The 14,910-nt window shown below is 59.1% G+C and overlaps 1 protein-coding gene across 1 annotated transcript; it reads right to left on the bottom strand.

Annotated features, from left to right (window-relative positions):
* Window positions 1-689: 689 nt before the first annotated feature.
* On the bottom strand, window positions 690-13,372 carry ARL8A (ARF like GTPase 8A; the record flags this gene model as incomplete). Its single annotated transcript, XM_080633018.1, has 7 exons — window positions 690-853; window positions 960-1,030; window positions 2,465-2,532; window positions 3,717-3,810; window positions 5,681-5,754; window positions 6,277-6,357; window positions 13,250-13,372. The coding sequence occupies 7 exons, from the start codon at window positions 13,370-13,372 to the stop codon at window positions 804-806; spliced, it is 561 nt and encodes a 186-aa protein (XP_080489144.1). The 3' UTR covers window positions 690-803.
* Window positions 13,373-14,910: the final 1,538 nt, after the last annotated feature.

The following is a 14,910-nucleotide window of genomic DNA, read 5'->3' as shown; positions in this document are numbered from 1 at the left end:
GGCAGGAGCCAGCCCCTTGCTCCCCACGGGGCTGCTGGCATTGCTGTCCCCCCCTGCCCTGGCACCATCCCCTCAGATTGCACGGCAGAGCAGCAGGACCGGGCAGCAGGGCAGGATGTGGCCCAGGCAAGTGGACCAGGGCTGGGGGGGAACACACAGGGCAAGGGGACAAGCAGCCCAGGGCATCAAGGAGGGGTTGGGGCAGTGGCACAGCAGCCAGAGGCAAGGCGGGGGGAGGCTGTGGGTTGTCACTTATCCCTATGGGAGAGGAACCTGGGGCTGGCATCGCCTCCCCTGCAGCCCTGCCTGAGGGGGGGCAAGGGGGGGGCATGCTCCCAACACCCCCAGGATGCTCTGTGCAGGGGAAGGGACAAGGGAGCCCCAGGGGACCTGCCCACGGCCTGGCACAGCCCCATGCCCAAGGAGCCGCCTTCTGTCACCCCCTTGCTCCCAGTGCTGAGCCTGGGGAGCCCCCAGCCTTCCTTCTGCTCCGAGGGCCCAGTTTAGTAACAGCGCTACCGCTTAAATTAAAAACTTGAAATATATATACATATATATATAGTGTATACCCAGACAACAACCGAACAGGGCCAGAACGGGAGGGAGAGACAGAGAGAGGAGAGGAGGGCAGCTGGACATCTTCTTTACAATAAAAACAAGGGCTCCACCTCAATGCGAGCGGAGTCTGGGGTCCCCTAAAAATACCCATCTAGAGAGAGAGCTGAAGGGACAGAGGAGAAGAGAGAAGGGGCATGGGCTTGTACAATGGCATCTTCCCGATGTGAACCGCAGCCTGCGGGATCTCAGCTTCTCCTGGACTTCGAGTGCTGGATAAGCCACTGTAGGGTGATGTCTGTGAAGGCAAGAGGAAACCTACAGCCTCACCCCCTCCTGTACCTGGGCAAGCAGCCCTGGGCTCCCCCCATGCCCAGCCCCGCAGCAGAGCCGCCGGCACTCACCGATGTTGTCCTTTTCTTTGCAGGAGATGGAGTAGCAACAGATCTCTCGGTCCTGGATGGCAGAGAGGTTCCTGCAGGGAAGAAACAAGCTCTGGTTTCAGACCCCCATGGCCGTGCACTGGCAGTGATGGGAGACGCCTTTGGGCAGCCTCTTGAGGGGTCCCTTTGGACCTCAGCTCCAAGACTGGGGACAGCGATGTCTCCCCAGGCTCCCAGGGACCCGCATGTGGGTAGGGCGAGGACACCAGCACACTGTGCCTATGACTGATGGCCAGGCACAGCCTGGGGGGGCAATGCGATGGGGCAGGAGGGACCGAGCCCCATGGAGAGCCTGGCTACAACCACACTGCTTCCCTCCCTAAACCTTGGTTGCACAGCCCTGCAGCGAGACAGGGCAGGGAGGGTTTGGGAGCTGCACAGGAGCTGCATAGGTGCCAAAGGGGCAGGGGAGGTCTTCAAGGGGTGGTTGGGGGGCAACAGAGGTGCTGTCCATCAGCACAGTGTCCCAGTCCTCTGTCTGCAGGGCAGGGGATCGCTGCTGGCAGGAGGGAGCATCTGCTGCCAAGAGGATGCATGAAACAGGGGAGAGCTACATGGATGGTGTCGTACCCCGGAGCAGGAGCCGAGCACCGAGGGCTGCCCATGGAGCAGCGCCAGCACCAGGCAGTGGGGCAGAGCTGTGAGAGTGATGGGAGCCCAGCACCAGCACCAGCGCTGTGCCGGGCCCCAACGCCACCGTGTGGCAGGCAGGACCCAGCCCTCGCACTGGCAGCAGCAGCTCCCAGCTCCTCCCTGACCCACAGGCACAGGGACGTCACCTCTGCCTTAGCATGTCCCCAGCCATGTGTCTGTGCCCACCCCAGGCACTGCAATGCAGCCCCGGCTGGGGAAGGAGCTCACTGGGGTGCCTGTGCTGGGTATCCGGGGTGCTGTGTTCAGCTCAGGGGCCCCCAACGCAAAGGGCTGTGAACCTGCTTGAGAGCCCAAAGGAGGCAATGATGCTCTGAAGGCTGGAGCAGCTCTGCCCTGGAGCCAGGCTGAGAGAGCTGGGCTGGGGCAGCCTGGAGAAGAGAAGGCTCCTGAAAGGGAGACCTGAGAGCAGCTCCAGTGCCTAAAGGGGCTGCAGGAAACCTGGAAAGGGGCTTGGGACAAGGGCCTGTAGGGACAGGCCAAGGGGAATGGCTTTAACCTGCCCGAGGGGAGACTGAGATGAGCTCTTAGGCAGAAGCTCTTCCCTGTGAGGGTGCTGAGGCGCTGGCACAGGGTGCTCAGAGAAGCTGTGGCTGCCCCATCCCTGGCAGTGCTCAAGGCCAGGTTGGACACAGGGGCTTGGAGCAAGCTGCTCCAGTGGAAGGGGTCCCTGCCCGTGGCAGGGGTTGAACTTTAAAGGGGTTGAAATTCCAACCTAAACCATTCTATGACTCTGATCCTATGGCACGGCAGGAACAGGGACAATTCCACTGTGTCACAGCCCCGCTGTGGCTGCAGGGCCACCGGACACTTACATCTTCTCAATGAGCTCTTTCTCATCCAAGGCACCAGGCAGGTCTCGCTTGTTCCCCAGGACTAGGACCTGCAGGGTGGGAGAGGGGACATCTGAAGCTCGTGGCCAGCAGACCAGGCAGGAACCTGCTTCTGCCACCCAGAAGTGGACCCTGCTTGAGACGCAAGACAGCCCTGGCCACTTCTATAGGTTCTGCCTGGATGCAGAAAAGCCCTTCAGCAGGCAATCAGAAGGCAGAGCACTTCAATTAACAGCCATGCACAGCATCTCCGGTGCACTCTCTAGTCCCAGTGAGAAGCCAGCCCCACAGCACGCCCTCCCATAAGGGCACCAGTGTGTGCTGTGCCACCAAGGATGTTCTCCCAGGAGTCTCTTGCAGTCTTTGAGCCACAAGTCAAGTGAAACAGCTAAACCCAGCGTTACTGGGGAGCAGTGAGATGTGGACGCCGTGCAGAGCCTGCTCTCTGCAGGCAGCCAGCCCAATGTCTGCACCATCCACTGAGCTCTACTTCTTTCAAGGCTTTCCACATCCACAAAGGAATCCTCAGACTCTGCGAGGAAAATAATCACCCGTCAGGACTCGCTCATCCCTCCGGAGTGCACCACGCGACTGTCATCTGACAAGGACAGCACCGAGACTGCGGCCGCCTTCTCGGGGTGAGCCAGGGCCTCTGCAGCAGCATCCCCCAGCTCAAATCGGGAGACTTGTTCTCAGAAAGCAGCATCCAAAGGGGCTGCGAATGCGGTGCATTATGTCAGCAGCTTAATTTAGATGGCAGTGAATGTTTGGGATCTGTTGCAAGATCCTCAATCGCTTCCTTTCAAAGGATGCTGATTTTGGATGCTCCGTAAGCGCCCGGGCACGAGCAGCGTGTCCTGCACTGCCCCCACATCCCACCTCCTGCGAATGCCACAGCCCTGCAGCCGCTCTCCTAGGAGACGAGACCTTAATGGCCCACTCTAAATAAGGTGCAAATTCATGTGAGAGGACAGATGTCACACACTGGGATGTGTCTATGGGTCTGGTCTCTTTCCAAGCCCCTTCCCTGTTTGTTGGTCCAGCCCTGGGCTAGAAACCATCATTGACCCAGCTCTCACAGGAGTGCAGCAGCAAAGGGGAACCCCCACAAGGAAGGGGATCCCCATCCCAAATCGGCTTTGCAAAATGCCAGCCCCCCCTGCTGCAAGCCCTGGCAGCCACCAGCCTGGGGACCGTGAGCAGCTGGGGGGGACCTATCCTGGCAACAGCTCACCGGGATGCCCTGGAGCTGTGGCTTGTCGAGCAGGTTGTGCAGCTCATTCTTGGAGGCCTCTATCTTCTCCTGGTCGGCGGCATCCACCATGTACCTGCAAGGGAAGGGACAGCCCTGAGTGCAGGTGCCGAGGTCCCCATGCCCCGATGCTGTGCTGAGGTCTGTGCCGCAACCAAACCTTGCTCATCCAGCAGCTGCACCCCCCCACAGGCTCCTGGGACAGTGCATGGAGGGGATGGGTAACAGCATCCTTCCCCCAGCAGCCCTCTTCCCAAGGAAGACTGTGGGGCCGAGAGCCACTCGTGTCTCCCAGGGGAGCGGGGACCTCTCTGTCCCCATCCCTGCAGGGGCCGCCCCACTGACAGCAGGGATATGGTGGGCAAGGGAAGACCAGGCAGTGCCCAGGCAGAAGAAGCTGCAGGACACATACACATTGTTCTCAACGCTCATCTGTATGTGGCAGCTCCTATGGAGACATCCAGAACAGAGGATAACAAGTGGAGAAGACAAGAGGAGCTGATGATGAAGAGACCCAAGAGTGGGGAGAGGACCTGCTCATCCTCTTGATGGGAACTATCTTGGGCATGAGGCTTGGGCCTAAGGGCACGTGAAGCCACAGTCAGCAATGCTTGCTCTGAGCAGACGGGGGAGATTTAGGGAAGGATTTAGCTCTTTCGGATGATGCTCATCCTGCAAAGGACATGAATGAAGCCCAAACTGGGTAGAAGAACTGATTAAAGCAGCCTTCATCTTAAAGATCAAGAAGCTGGGAGAGAAGAAGTGAGAAACCCCATCAAGCTTCCAGAGGCCTTGTGAGGTTTACTGAAAACAGGAAAAGAGCCTTTAGCTACTGAAGTGCTGAACGCAGGAAGAAGTGCATGGCTGCACCTAGAGGGAGAGGGGAAAACCCATCCAGGCACTGTCATGAGCCTTCAGCATGCTGGGCAGGATGGGAGGGCTGAAGGTAAGGGAAAAGAGCCATGAGGCAGCTCAAGGCAGACTGAAGCGTGACCGGGATGGCCACAGGTCCCTACGGGTCCCTCTTTTCCTCTCAACCAGATGGGCCACTGGAAAAAGAATGAAGTTATGGAAGGAAGCAAAACGAATCCCCCCCCAGTGGTATGCTGTCATTTCCAGCACAGCTCACTGCAATAAAAGAGGTGTCGAGGTGTCCTGCCATGGGGATGGTCAGCAAGGGCAGGAACAGACACTGCTGTCCCAACAAGCAGAACAAGGGGTCCCTTGCTCCTCCTCACCTGCCAGACCTACAGCTGGGAAAGGCAGGACAGAAACCCAGCCTCCAAAACCCCGGAGCACAGCCAGCTGGTGAGGATCACACAGATCTGATCTTTACGACTGGGTTTAAGTAACCACCCTGATGTGGTCTCCCAGGGTAAGGACCTGACCTTAGGAGCATCCAGCCTGCTTCCCATGAGCATTATCCCCAGCCTGCACTCCCTAGGACTTCACTTGCTGCAGTGTTTGCAAGCAGGGGATGTGGGAAGGCTGACAGTCCGTAGCAGGCACTGCACAGATACTCCTCTCAGCACAAGATCCATCCAACAGCACATAACCTGGATGCTTGCTTCTGGCAGCTGCCCTTAAAACCAGCTTCTTAGAAAGGGCTGAGGGACAGCAATGGTGCTCAGCCCCTGCGATGAACAGGCAGCCCAGGGCAAGCCCAGGACCCAGGAAGGGCAAGATCCAAGGAACAGAGCTGGGTTGAGTGATGCTGGAAGGGAAGCGTCTGCCACAGCTGGCAGGAACCTGGCTCTGCTGTGCTCAAATGGAGGAATCACTCCCAAGGGGAAGCATCTCAACTCCCAGCACAAGTGCCCAGCTCTGGAACTGGGTCAGCCCAGCCCAGCCCCCTTTGGTGGGGTGCTGGGATTGTGCCCCCACCCGCAGGTGCCGCTCAGCATTGGTGATGGGTGACGGGGCTCCTGGCTCCCAGGGGTACTCACACGATGGCACTCACTCCACGGCAGTACCTCTCCCACATGCTGCGAAACCGCGGCTGGCCACCGATGTCCCAGAGCTGCGGCAGGGAGAAGGCGACGTTACCCCAGCATCATCTGGCCCATGACCCTTCCTCACCCTCATCCAAACCCACCTCATCCCCTCCTCTTCATCTCAAACCTAACGAGGAGGCTCACGACTCAATAGCAAAAGGAGACATCCCAGGAAGGGCAGCTGGTAGAAACCTCCTCTCCCTTTGCTCTTGAGGCAGAGACCACCAGTGCAAGCCACGACCCATTTTTCCCTGTGCTCCCACCCTCGGCAAGGTGACCGCATCCATGAATCCCCACCAGCAAGCCAGAGGTATAAAGAAACCTACAGCTTTGCAGCCCAGACTTGCTCCCACTGCAGAGGTCTGCATCTCCTACCTCTGTTCCCACCATCTCCTCTGGTGGGTACTTGCAAGAGCCTAACAGGGCAGATCTCAGCTGCAGCTGGGGCTGCTCGCATCCTTCAGCCTCCAGCAGAACACCCCCCAATCTCCTTTCACTCCCATCTTTCCTCCCAGGAGCCCCCAGCAGCAATAACATCTGCACCTTACCTTTATGGTAACGTTCCCCTTGGTGATCTTCCTCATGTTAAAGCCCACTGTCGGGATCATGTCTTCGTTGAACTGTCCTGACTGCAAGGAACAAGGTGAAACAGTGTTAGGAGGCATGGAAACCCCATCAGCCTGGCACAACCCTCCTGGGCCATACCAGGAGCAAAATCAGAGCCACAAGGACCCCCCCAGGGCCAGGCTTCCCCCCAGGCAGCCACCTCCTGCATCAGCTCCTTTCTGGCCACGAGTCCTGGGGGCCTCCAGCACGCTTCCTGCTTCAGATCATGGAAGGCCCAGCCCAAACCAGGCTGACTTCTGCTTTCCTGCAAGCCTGCTGCTTGCCTGCAGCCTGCCTGCACCCTGCCTGCACGGCTCCTCCACCCCCTGCACGAGAGCCATGTGCCCGTGATGGGGGATGCAAATCCTTCCTCTTCCCCTGCCCAGGAGCTGCCGAAATCCTCCCTCCAGCATCACAGCTCCAAGCTGCATCAGGCAGGTGAAGCACAGAATCACCTTGGCTCTGCAGCATCCCAGTGCTGCTGTGAATCCGGGTTACCCTTCCAGTGTGCCGAGCAGGACCTGTCCCTGTGCCGGGATGCTGCTCGCCAGCCCACATGCCCAGCACCACGCTGAGGGGACAGGATGGTGCTGGTCTGTTAAAGTCCCCTACACCTTCCAGTTTGCTGCTCAAATCCCAGCGCCTGGGCTGAGCAGCACAGGGGGGTGTTCCGGGTGGCCCCAGGCATCCCAGCCCACAGCCCTCCATGCTCTGCCTCCAGCAGCCTCCCTCATGTTTAGCTCCTTTGCTTTTTAAATGCATCCCTGTGCAAGGCCCTGCTGGGGGAGCCAATGGAGAAGATAACCAGGACAATGTGGTTCTGAGGCTTTCGGCCACCAGTGCCAGCAACCTGGAGGTACCAACTGCAGCTGAACTCAGCAGCTCTTTACCGGCTTAAAACCTCAGGTTTCTCCAGGACTTCTGTGGGCTTTGTTTCAGTTCACACAAACCTTGAGCAGGGAAGGCAGCGCCGCCGCTTTGGTGTCTGCTTGAGCCAACGGCTCTTCCAGACACAGCACATCAGCGAGGCCCCAGGGTTTTCCTGACCTCTTCCAACAGTTGTGCAATACGTGCTGCTTCCCCTTTTCATTTCCCTTTTGTGTCCATCAGCAAAGGCTGGAGCCGAGGGGTCTCCAAGCCATAGTGCACGCAGAAACCACACCAGAGACTGGTGGGGAAGGGCACGGGGGAAGAGGGGAAGCAGGAAGGAAGGCATCTACCATCAGCCAACACAGGGGATGCCTCCTGCAGAATGAGGCTCAACACACAACCTGGCTTTATGGACCAGGTTTTAAGGAATGACCAGGCTTTGATCGGAAGACGTGGGGAGCAATTCCTGAAGAGCTCTTGGAAGCTGCAGATGCCTCCACTGGGGATCCCAGATCACACCATGGGAACTGCTGGTGGTGTGAAAGCCACCCGAGCCATGGCTCACATGTGATGGTAGCTCTTCCAGGAAGAGATGGGCTGCAGGAGCCAGGAGTCATCTCCGCTTTCCCCCGCAAGAGATGGGAATAAGCATATCCCTGTGAGCAAAGTATGGCCTTGCTCCCTGCCCCTAATCCTTCTCCCAGCACAGGGCCTGCCTCCAGGCTGCCCACAGCCAATGGGCCAAAACAAAACCACTCGTGCTGTCCAAAGACACCAGGCTGGGAACGTGACGTGTCGTGGACCAGGACAACTTGCATGTGTCTCTGCTGTCCCGGCACCGGCAGGAGCATCCTCAACCAGCTGCAGCATGCTCAGCTCCTTCTGCATTGGCCACGCTCTGAAAGCAACTCTGAGCAGTGGAAACACGATGTCTCCTTCTCCCTCTCCAACTGTCCTGGATGCTGACACTTCTGTGCAGTGGTGGTGTGATGAAGGGACCTGTGTCAGCCAGACCCCACCGCTGTGACCAAGCAGCACGAACACAGCGCTGCAGGACACCCATGGGCACCCCGCTCCCCTCCACCCTAAAGAAGATGGTCTCACCACCAAGACCTGCAATTAACATCCATAGTCTGGCCCTGCAGCCCCCCTCAGCATGGAAACGTAACATCTTAGGGAAGAACAGGGGAAAACCCAGAGGCAGCTCCTGGATGTGCTCCTGGTGATGCTCCCGCAGCTGAAAGCGGCTGCGCTGCCCTCCCTAACCCCAAAGGCTCTATCTCAGCTGCAAAAACAGGGCAGACACACAGACACATGCAAGATACTCCCAGCACCTCCCAGGCATGTGCAGCGCAGCTCTCAAATCCAAAGGGGAGAAGGCATCTGTGTCCAAGAGCTGCAGCACTGTTTGCTCCCACCTCCATTCAGACAGAGCCCGCAACCATCTAGTGTATTAGCAGTTGCTCTTGTTCAGGATGTGTCCATAATGAGGCAGCATCAGGACAAGGGGGTGGCCACACAAAGTGCTGGAGGCTCTGGAGTGACCACTTGCTGATGGCCCAGGCTTTGGGGTGCTGGATGTGTGCAGCCCCCACCAGCATCAGCGCTACTTGATGGCAGCACACAGTTTGTTATAGAGAAAAGCAAAAGCCTCTGGATGTCGGCAAGGCACCAAGAAGCTCAGAGAATCATGCAGGGCAGCATCGGAGCAGAGCTGCTCTGCACCGCACATCCCAAGCCAACCCTGCAACACAGGAGCAGCAAGCAACACCTTTGGAGGATCCCAAATCCTTTGGAACAAGGCGAAGGTTACAGCTCAGCGCTCCAAGGCTGCCCTGCTTTAAAGGACCAGAGCTCAACCCGGCTGCTTGAGGCTCCTGCTACCCTTCCCCTTCCCAATCCTACTGATGTTCACTGGGGCTGCCTTTCAACTCCGTGCTCTTTGAAGCAAAAAGATGACAACGCTCCTTCACGAGCCCGTGTTTGCCACATCCAGACCTCAGGCCATGCCAAGGGGAGGTTCCAGGACTACACCTGGGTTGTTCTGGATGGAGCAGTGCTCTCACTCAGCACGCAGCACCCATGCCACGGGCCATGTGTGACTGGGCAAACGCTTGCATGGCCAGCTCAATGCACCCCCCCCTGCACCCAGGGGTGCCCATCCAGGGTCATGGCAGGCCCAAAAGCCATCACCTGGGTGCAGGGTGATGCCAGCGAGCATCAGCACCGGATGGGGCAGTCGCTGTTCGCGGCTGCCCCAGCACCAGCCCTGCCAAGGACACTCCAGCAAGTCATAAGCACAGGTCTCACCAGGGAAAAGTGGCCCCTAAGCCCTGCTTTGGAGACCCGCGGCTGGGGCTCAGGCTCCCTAACACATGCAGGCACGCAGAAGAGAGAGACCCTTACCCTGGGCAATAGTTAGAAACCCAGCCTGGCAAGCCAAGGCACAGGCACAGCCAAACGTACTGACCAGCAACCTGCTGCCACTTTCTATCCCCTTATCACTCTGTTTTCTCATGTTTGTTCCCATATACATCCCAGAAGAAGCCATATCCAGTGCCAAGGTGCTTCTCCCCTGCTGTACTTTGGGTTTCCCACCATGCCTAACCCTGACAGAGCTTGCAGCAGCGAGGCCAGACCATGCCCCAGCCATCCCACTCTCTTCCAGAGACATGGAGAACCCCCCAGGAAAATCTCCCACCTCTGCACTATGAAGCTCAGGTGCAATGGAAGCAGCGGTCAAGGGCCCAGACTCTGCACCTGGGACAGAACAACCGCTCAGCACATGGACCCACGTGTACCTCCCACCCCATCCTGGCTTTGCCAGGCCCCATGCAAGGGGCACAACCAGTTAATCGGGCAGGTGAAAAAGCATCAGTGTAAGATGTGCTTGCTTCTCCCTCAGCATCTCCACCAGAGTCTCTTCTAGAGCATGTCCCCTATGAAGACAGGCTGAGAAAGTTGGGGCTGTTCAGCCTGGAGAAGAGAAGGCTGCGTGGAGACCTCAGAGCAGCTCCCAGTGTCTGAAGGGGGCTACAAGGATGCTGGAGAGGGACTCTTCATCAGGGACTGCAGTGACAGGACAAGGGGTGATGGGTTCCAACTGAAACAGGGGAAGTTTAGATTGGATCTAAGGCAGAAGCTCTTCCCTGTGAGGGTGCTGAGGCGCTGGCACAGGGTGCCCAGAGAAGTGGTGAATGCTCTATTGCTGCTAGTGTTCAAGGCCAGGTTGGACAGAGCCTTGGGTGATGTGGTCTGGTGTGAGGTGTCCCTGCCCACGGCAGGGGTTGGAACTGGGTGATCTTAAGCTCTTTTCCAACCCAAACCATTCCATGATTCTCTACTTTCCCACAATCCTTGGAGACCTTGCTGTCATAGAGCTGGCCCAGCTGCCACAGCATCCACCTGATGCCATGTACATGCTTGGCATGGTTTCTCTCGCAGCATTGATCCCAATCACTTTCTGAGTGGGTCTCAAGCATGGGATGCTGCCCCAGGCCCACCACCACACAGGTCCGGCACCTCGGCCCCCAGCCTGCAGCTCTGCAGCCTTGGAAGGCTCTCTGGCAAGTGGAGGATGTGCGACGTTGAAGCAAGAGCGGAAAACCACTGTCTTTATCGAAAGCCATCCTGCGCTGATGGGGTTTGAGCCCCAGCACCCACTGAGGAGCTCTCGACACCCTCAAGTCTCACCCTTGTCACCCCCAAACTGTGGAAAAGGCAGCTAAAAGCCCACTGGCTCCTCTTGGGAGATCTCTCCAACAATGCCAAAATCCAGTACTTTTCCATTTAGGATTTTACCTTCAAGCCCAAATCACAGCTTCCCCTTCCGATGCTTCCGTTCTGTTTGGCTCAAACATTTCTCATGCAGTTCATAGAATCATAGAACCATAGAATAGTTTGGGTTGGAAAGGACCTTAAGATCATCCAGTTCCAACCCCCCTGCCATGGGCAGGGACACCTCACACTAAACCATGGCACCCAAGGCTCTGTCCAACCTGGCCTTGAACACCACCAGGGATGGAGCATTCACAGCTTCCCTGGGCAACCCATTCCAGTGCCTCACCACCCTCACAGTAAAGAATTTCTTCCTTAGATCCAATCTAAACTTCCTCTGTTTCAGTTTGAGCCCGAAAAGAGGTCGGTGCCTCTTTTTTGTGTGCATCTGCCCCCAAATCCGACCGTTCCAAATAACTTCACAGAGGCAAAACTGCAGCAGAGACTGAGCTCCTTGCTCAGCACCCGGAGCCTGACTGCCTTGCCAGGAGTTAAACACCTCTCCTCAGACCTCATGATGCACCAGCAGACCTAGAAGCTTCATCCCATGCACAGAATCACAGAATCATGGAATGGTTTGGGCTGGAAAGGACCTTAAGATCATCCAGGTCCAGCTCCCTTCCATGGGCAGGGATGTGTCACACTAGACCATGCTGCCCAAGAGAGGAGCATGGAGAGCTTCCCTTGGGAGCTGCTGTAATTCCTGGATGCCACTTTTCCCTACACCAGCAATCCAAGCAAAGAGAGTCTTGGTGCACAGGTCTTGCACACAGCAAAATTGCCAGGTCTGAGCCGTTGGCAAGAGGATGAGGACGACCCCAGTGATTTCCAGCCTTGTGCAGGGAAAACCGCCCAGCACGGTTGGGATAAAGCCCCATCACCCTTTAAAGCTTATCCAGTTCTTTTAAAAGGCACTAAATAACCACATCCCACCCTGATATCGGACTGCAAAAAGGGCCCATTCAACATGCAAATGCCAGGGACAAAGTCACCCCAGGAAAGCATGGGATGCTCACGGTCACTGTCCCAGAGCCACAGAGCTCCTGTCCCCCAGAGCTGGCATGGGTCTGCTGGGAGAACCAACATGGGGCCTGAAGAGCATTTGCATCCCTGCCAACACCGGCACCAAGGGAAACCCTCCTGGGGATCAGCAGAGCAAGGAAGCCTCCAAATCCAATGCAAAATCATCTTTGACAGCCCAGCAGCTCCCAGCACCGCCGGCAAGCAGAAGTCACTCGCTTTACTCCAGAGCTGAGGCCCTAAGTGGAGCGATGTGCATGGATAAGGGGAGGTACAGAGGAACCAGGGCAGCCGGAAGATCCACATCCGCCTCCCTCCATGAAATCCCCCGGGAACACCAGGCTAAACCTGTCCCTTCAGGATGCACCTGCAGCGGCTCCCGCCTCGCAGTGTCGCAGAACAGGGCAAGAACAACCCAAAAGGCAAGAGGGGAGACTCCACCGAGCATCCCCATGGGGGAAACCACACCCTGGGCTTTGGGATCCAGGGATCCCAGCCCCTGCTCCACCACCGGATCCAGGTGGATGAGGCAGCAGAGCCGGGGAGGCGCCGGGGTTGAAGGGTCCCTGAGGCAGGTGTCGCTGCCCCATTAGGGTGCAAAGCTCGCGCCACTGCAGCAGCACCCCAGCACCCACCGGACACCGCTGCGGGTGGGTGCTGGCCAAGCAAGGGACAATAAGGTCCTGGTGGCACCGCGAGGGGCCTGGCGATGACAAAGCACCCGCTGCGAGGGGATGCGAGCAGGAGCTCCCCGGGCTGAGGCACCTGTGAGCCTGGGACCAGCACTGCCCCAGGACCCGCGAGGGGCACGGGGATGCTGGGATCCTTCCCCCGGGCCTGCTCCAGCTGCGGCCCCGGAGCCACCGCACTCAGCACCAGGGATGTGGGAGCAAACGCCAGGACCTACCGGGGATGGACCCTGCGCCCCACACCTGCACCGCTGCCTGCACCCCACTGCCTGCACCCCGCACCCCACGTTTCATAAATGCATTTAGGGGCTGGGGTGCAACCGAGCAGCGCAATTCCAAGGGGCAGCGACAGGGAGGTACAGCGAGGGTGGGGTGCAACGATGGGGGGGATACAACGATGGAGGGGGTGCGACGAGGAGGGGTGACAAGGGGGGGGAGACGGGGAGGATGCTACGGGGGGGATGCAGGGATGGGGGTGCTGGGATTGGGGTCCATTGGGGTGAGCACGGCGCGGGGGGGATGGGCGCTGCCCATCGTGGGGGAGGGGCGCGGCGCTCACCGCGATCACGTTGACGAAGGTGGTCTTGCCCGAGTACTGCAGCCCCACCAGCGTCAGCTCCATCTCCTCCTTCCAGAACAGCGCCCGGAACCAGTCCAGCAGCTTGTTGAAGAGCGCCAGCATCCTGCCGGGCCGGGCCGGGCCGAGCCGAGCAGTGCCGAGCCGAGCCGAGCGGGGCCGAGCCGGGGCGGGGCCGGGCCAGGCCGGGCCGAGCCGAGCCGGGGCGGGGTGGGGCCGAGCGGAGCCGAGTGGGTCCGGGCCGAGCCGATGGAGGCCGAGCCGCCGCCGCCCCGGTATTGTCCGCGCGCCGCGCGCCCTCCTGCCGCACCGCCGCGCGCCGCCCCGCGCTCCGCGCGCGCCGGGTGGGGCCCCGCGCGCCGCCCGCAGCCCTCCCGCACTGCCGCCCCCTGCCGGCTGGGAGGACCCGCTGCACACGGCTCTCGCTGCACTTCCAGGGCGGGCTGGAGCGGCCCGGTACTGCCGGCACCCGGCACCCCTGCATCCAGCACCCCTGCATCCAGCACCCCTGCATCCTGCACCCCTGCATCCAGCACCCCTGCATCCTGCACCTTGCATCCAGCACCCCTGCACCCGGCAACTCCAGCACCTGGCACCCCAGCATCCAGCACCCCTGCATCCAGCACCCCAGCATCCAGCAACCCTGGCACCTCTGCACCCCAGCATCCCCTGCACTCAAGTGCCCCAGCACCACTGGACCCCTGCAGCATGCGCCCTGGTATCCCTGTACCATGCAGCTCCCCCGCAGCTCATTGACCCCAGCACCCTTGCACCCCCTGCACCCCATTTCTCCTGTTCCCAGCACCTAAGCCCCCAGCACCCAGTATCACTTCTGCACCAGCATCCCCTCTGCGCTCAGCACACCCACACCCCCTTCACCACTGTGCCCCTATGGCAGCAGTGCCCAGCACCCTGCTGTGGCTGGCACCAACCCCGCACCCTGGAACAGCACCTCTGCTGCACCCAGCACAGCTCCTCCATCCTTCCTGTGCCCTTACACATCTGCTCCCCTGGTCCCCAGCTCTCTGTGCACGAGGACCGCGATGCCACAAGAGCTGAGGAGCAATTTTCCATGTGCAGAATGAGGCACAACCCAAAGGCACCAAACTGTCTGTAAGATGTTTATATACCCTGCTGCAACACCGGCCTTTAGAGACCAGGCTGGGCCCTGCAGCCTCAAAACACCCTAGTTTTCACCCAGCTAAGCTCTGCTGGGCTGCAAGGGGATCTTGAACTGCTCCTGCACCTTAGGCACACGTGCAGGCTCTGCTTTCACTCGGCTTTGCGCTTCCACACTGGTGCTGAGTGCACAGGGCAGCCCACAGCCCAGCTGTGCAATACTGGCAAGGCTCAGTTGCATCCAGGCTGGATCTGAACCAGTCCTAAAGTGAGGGCTGACACACGGAGGGCACTTAACCTGCCAGAGGGGAGACTGAGCTGAGCTCTTAGGCAGAAGCTCTTCCCTGTGAGGGTGCTGAGGCGCTGGCACAGGGTGCCCAGAGAAGCTGTGGCTGCCCCATCCCTGGCAGTGTTCAAGGCCAGGTTGGACACAGGGGCTTGGAGCAAGCTGCTCCAGTGGAAGGGGTCCCTGCCAGTGGCAGGGGTTGGAGCTGGAGGAGCTTTAAGGTCCCTCCCAACCCAAA

The sequence above is a fragment of the Psittacula echo genome (genome assembly GCF_963264785.1).
Source record: "Psittacula echo genome assembly, chromosome: 22".
NCBI classification, from domain to species: domain Eukaryota; kingdom Metazoa; phylum Chordata; class Aves; order Psittaciformes; family Psittacidae; genus Psittacula; species Psittacula echo.
Note: the sequence above shows the minus strand (reverse complement) of the source record. Positions and strands in the feature narration are given on the sequence as shown.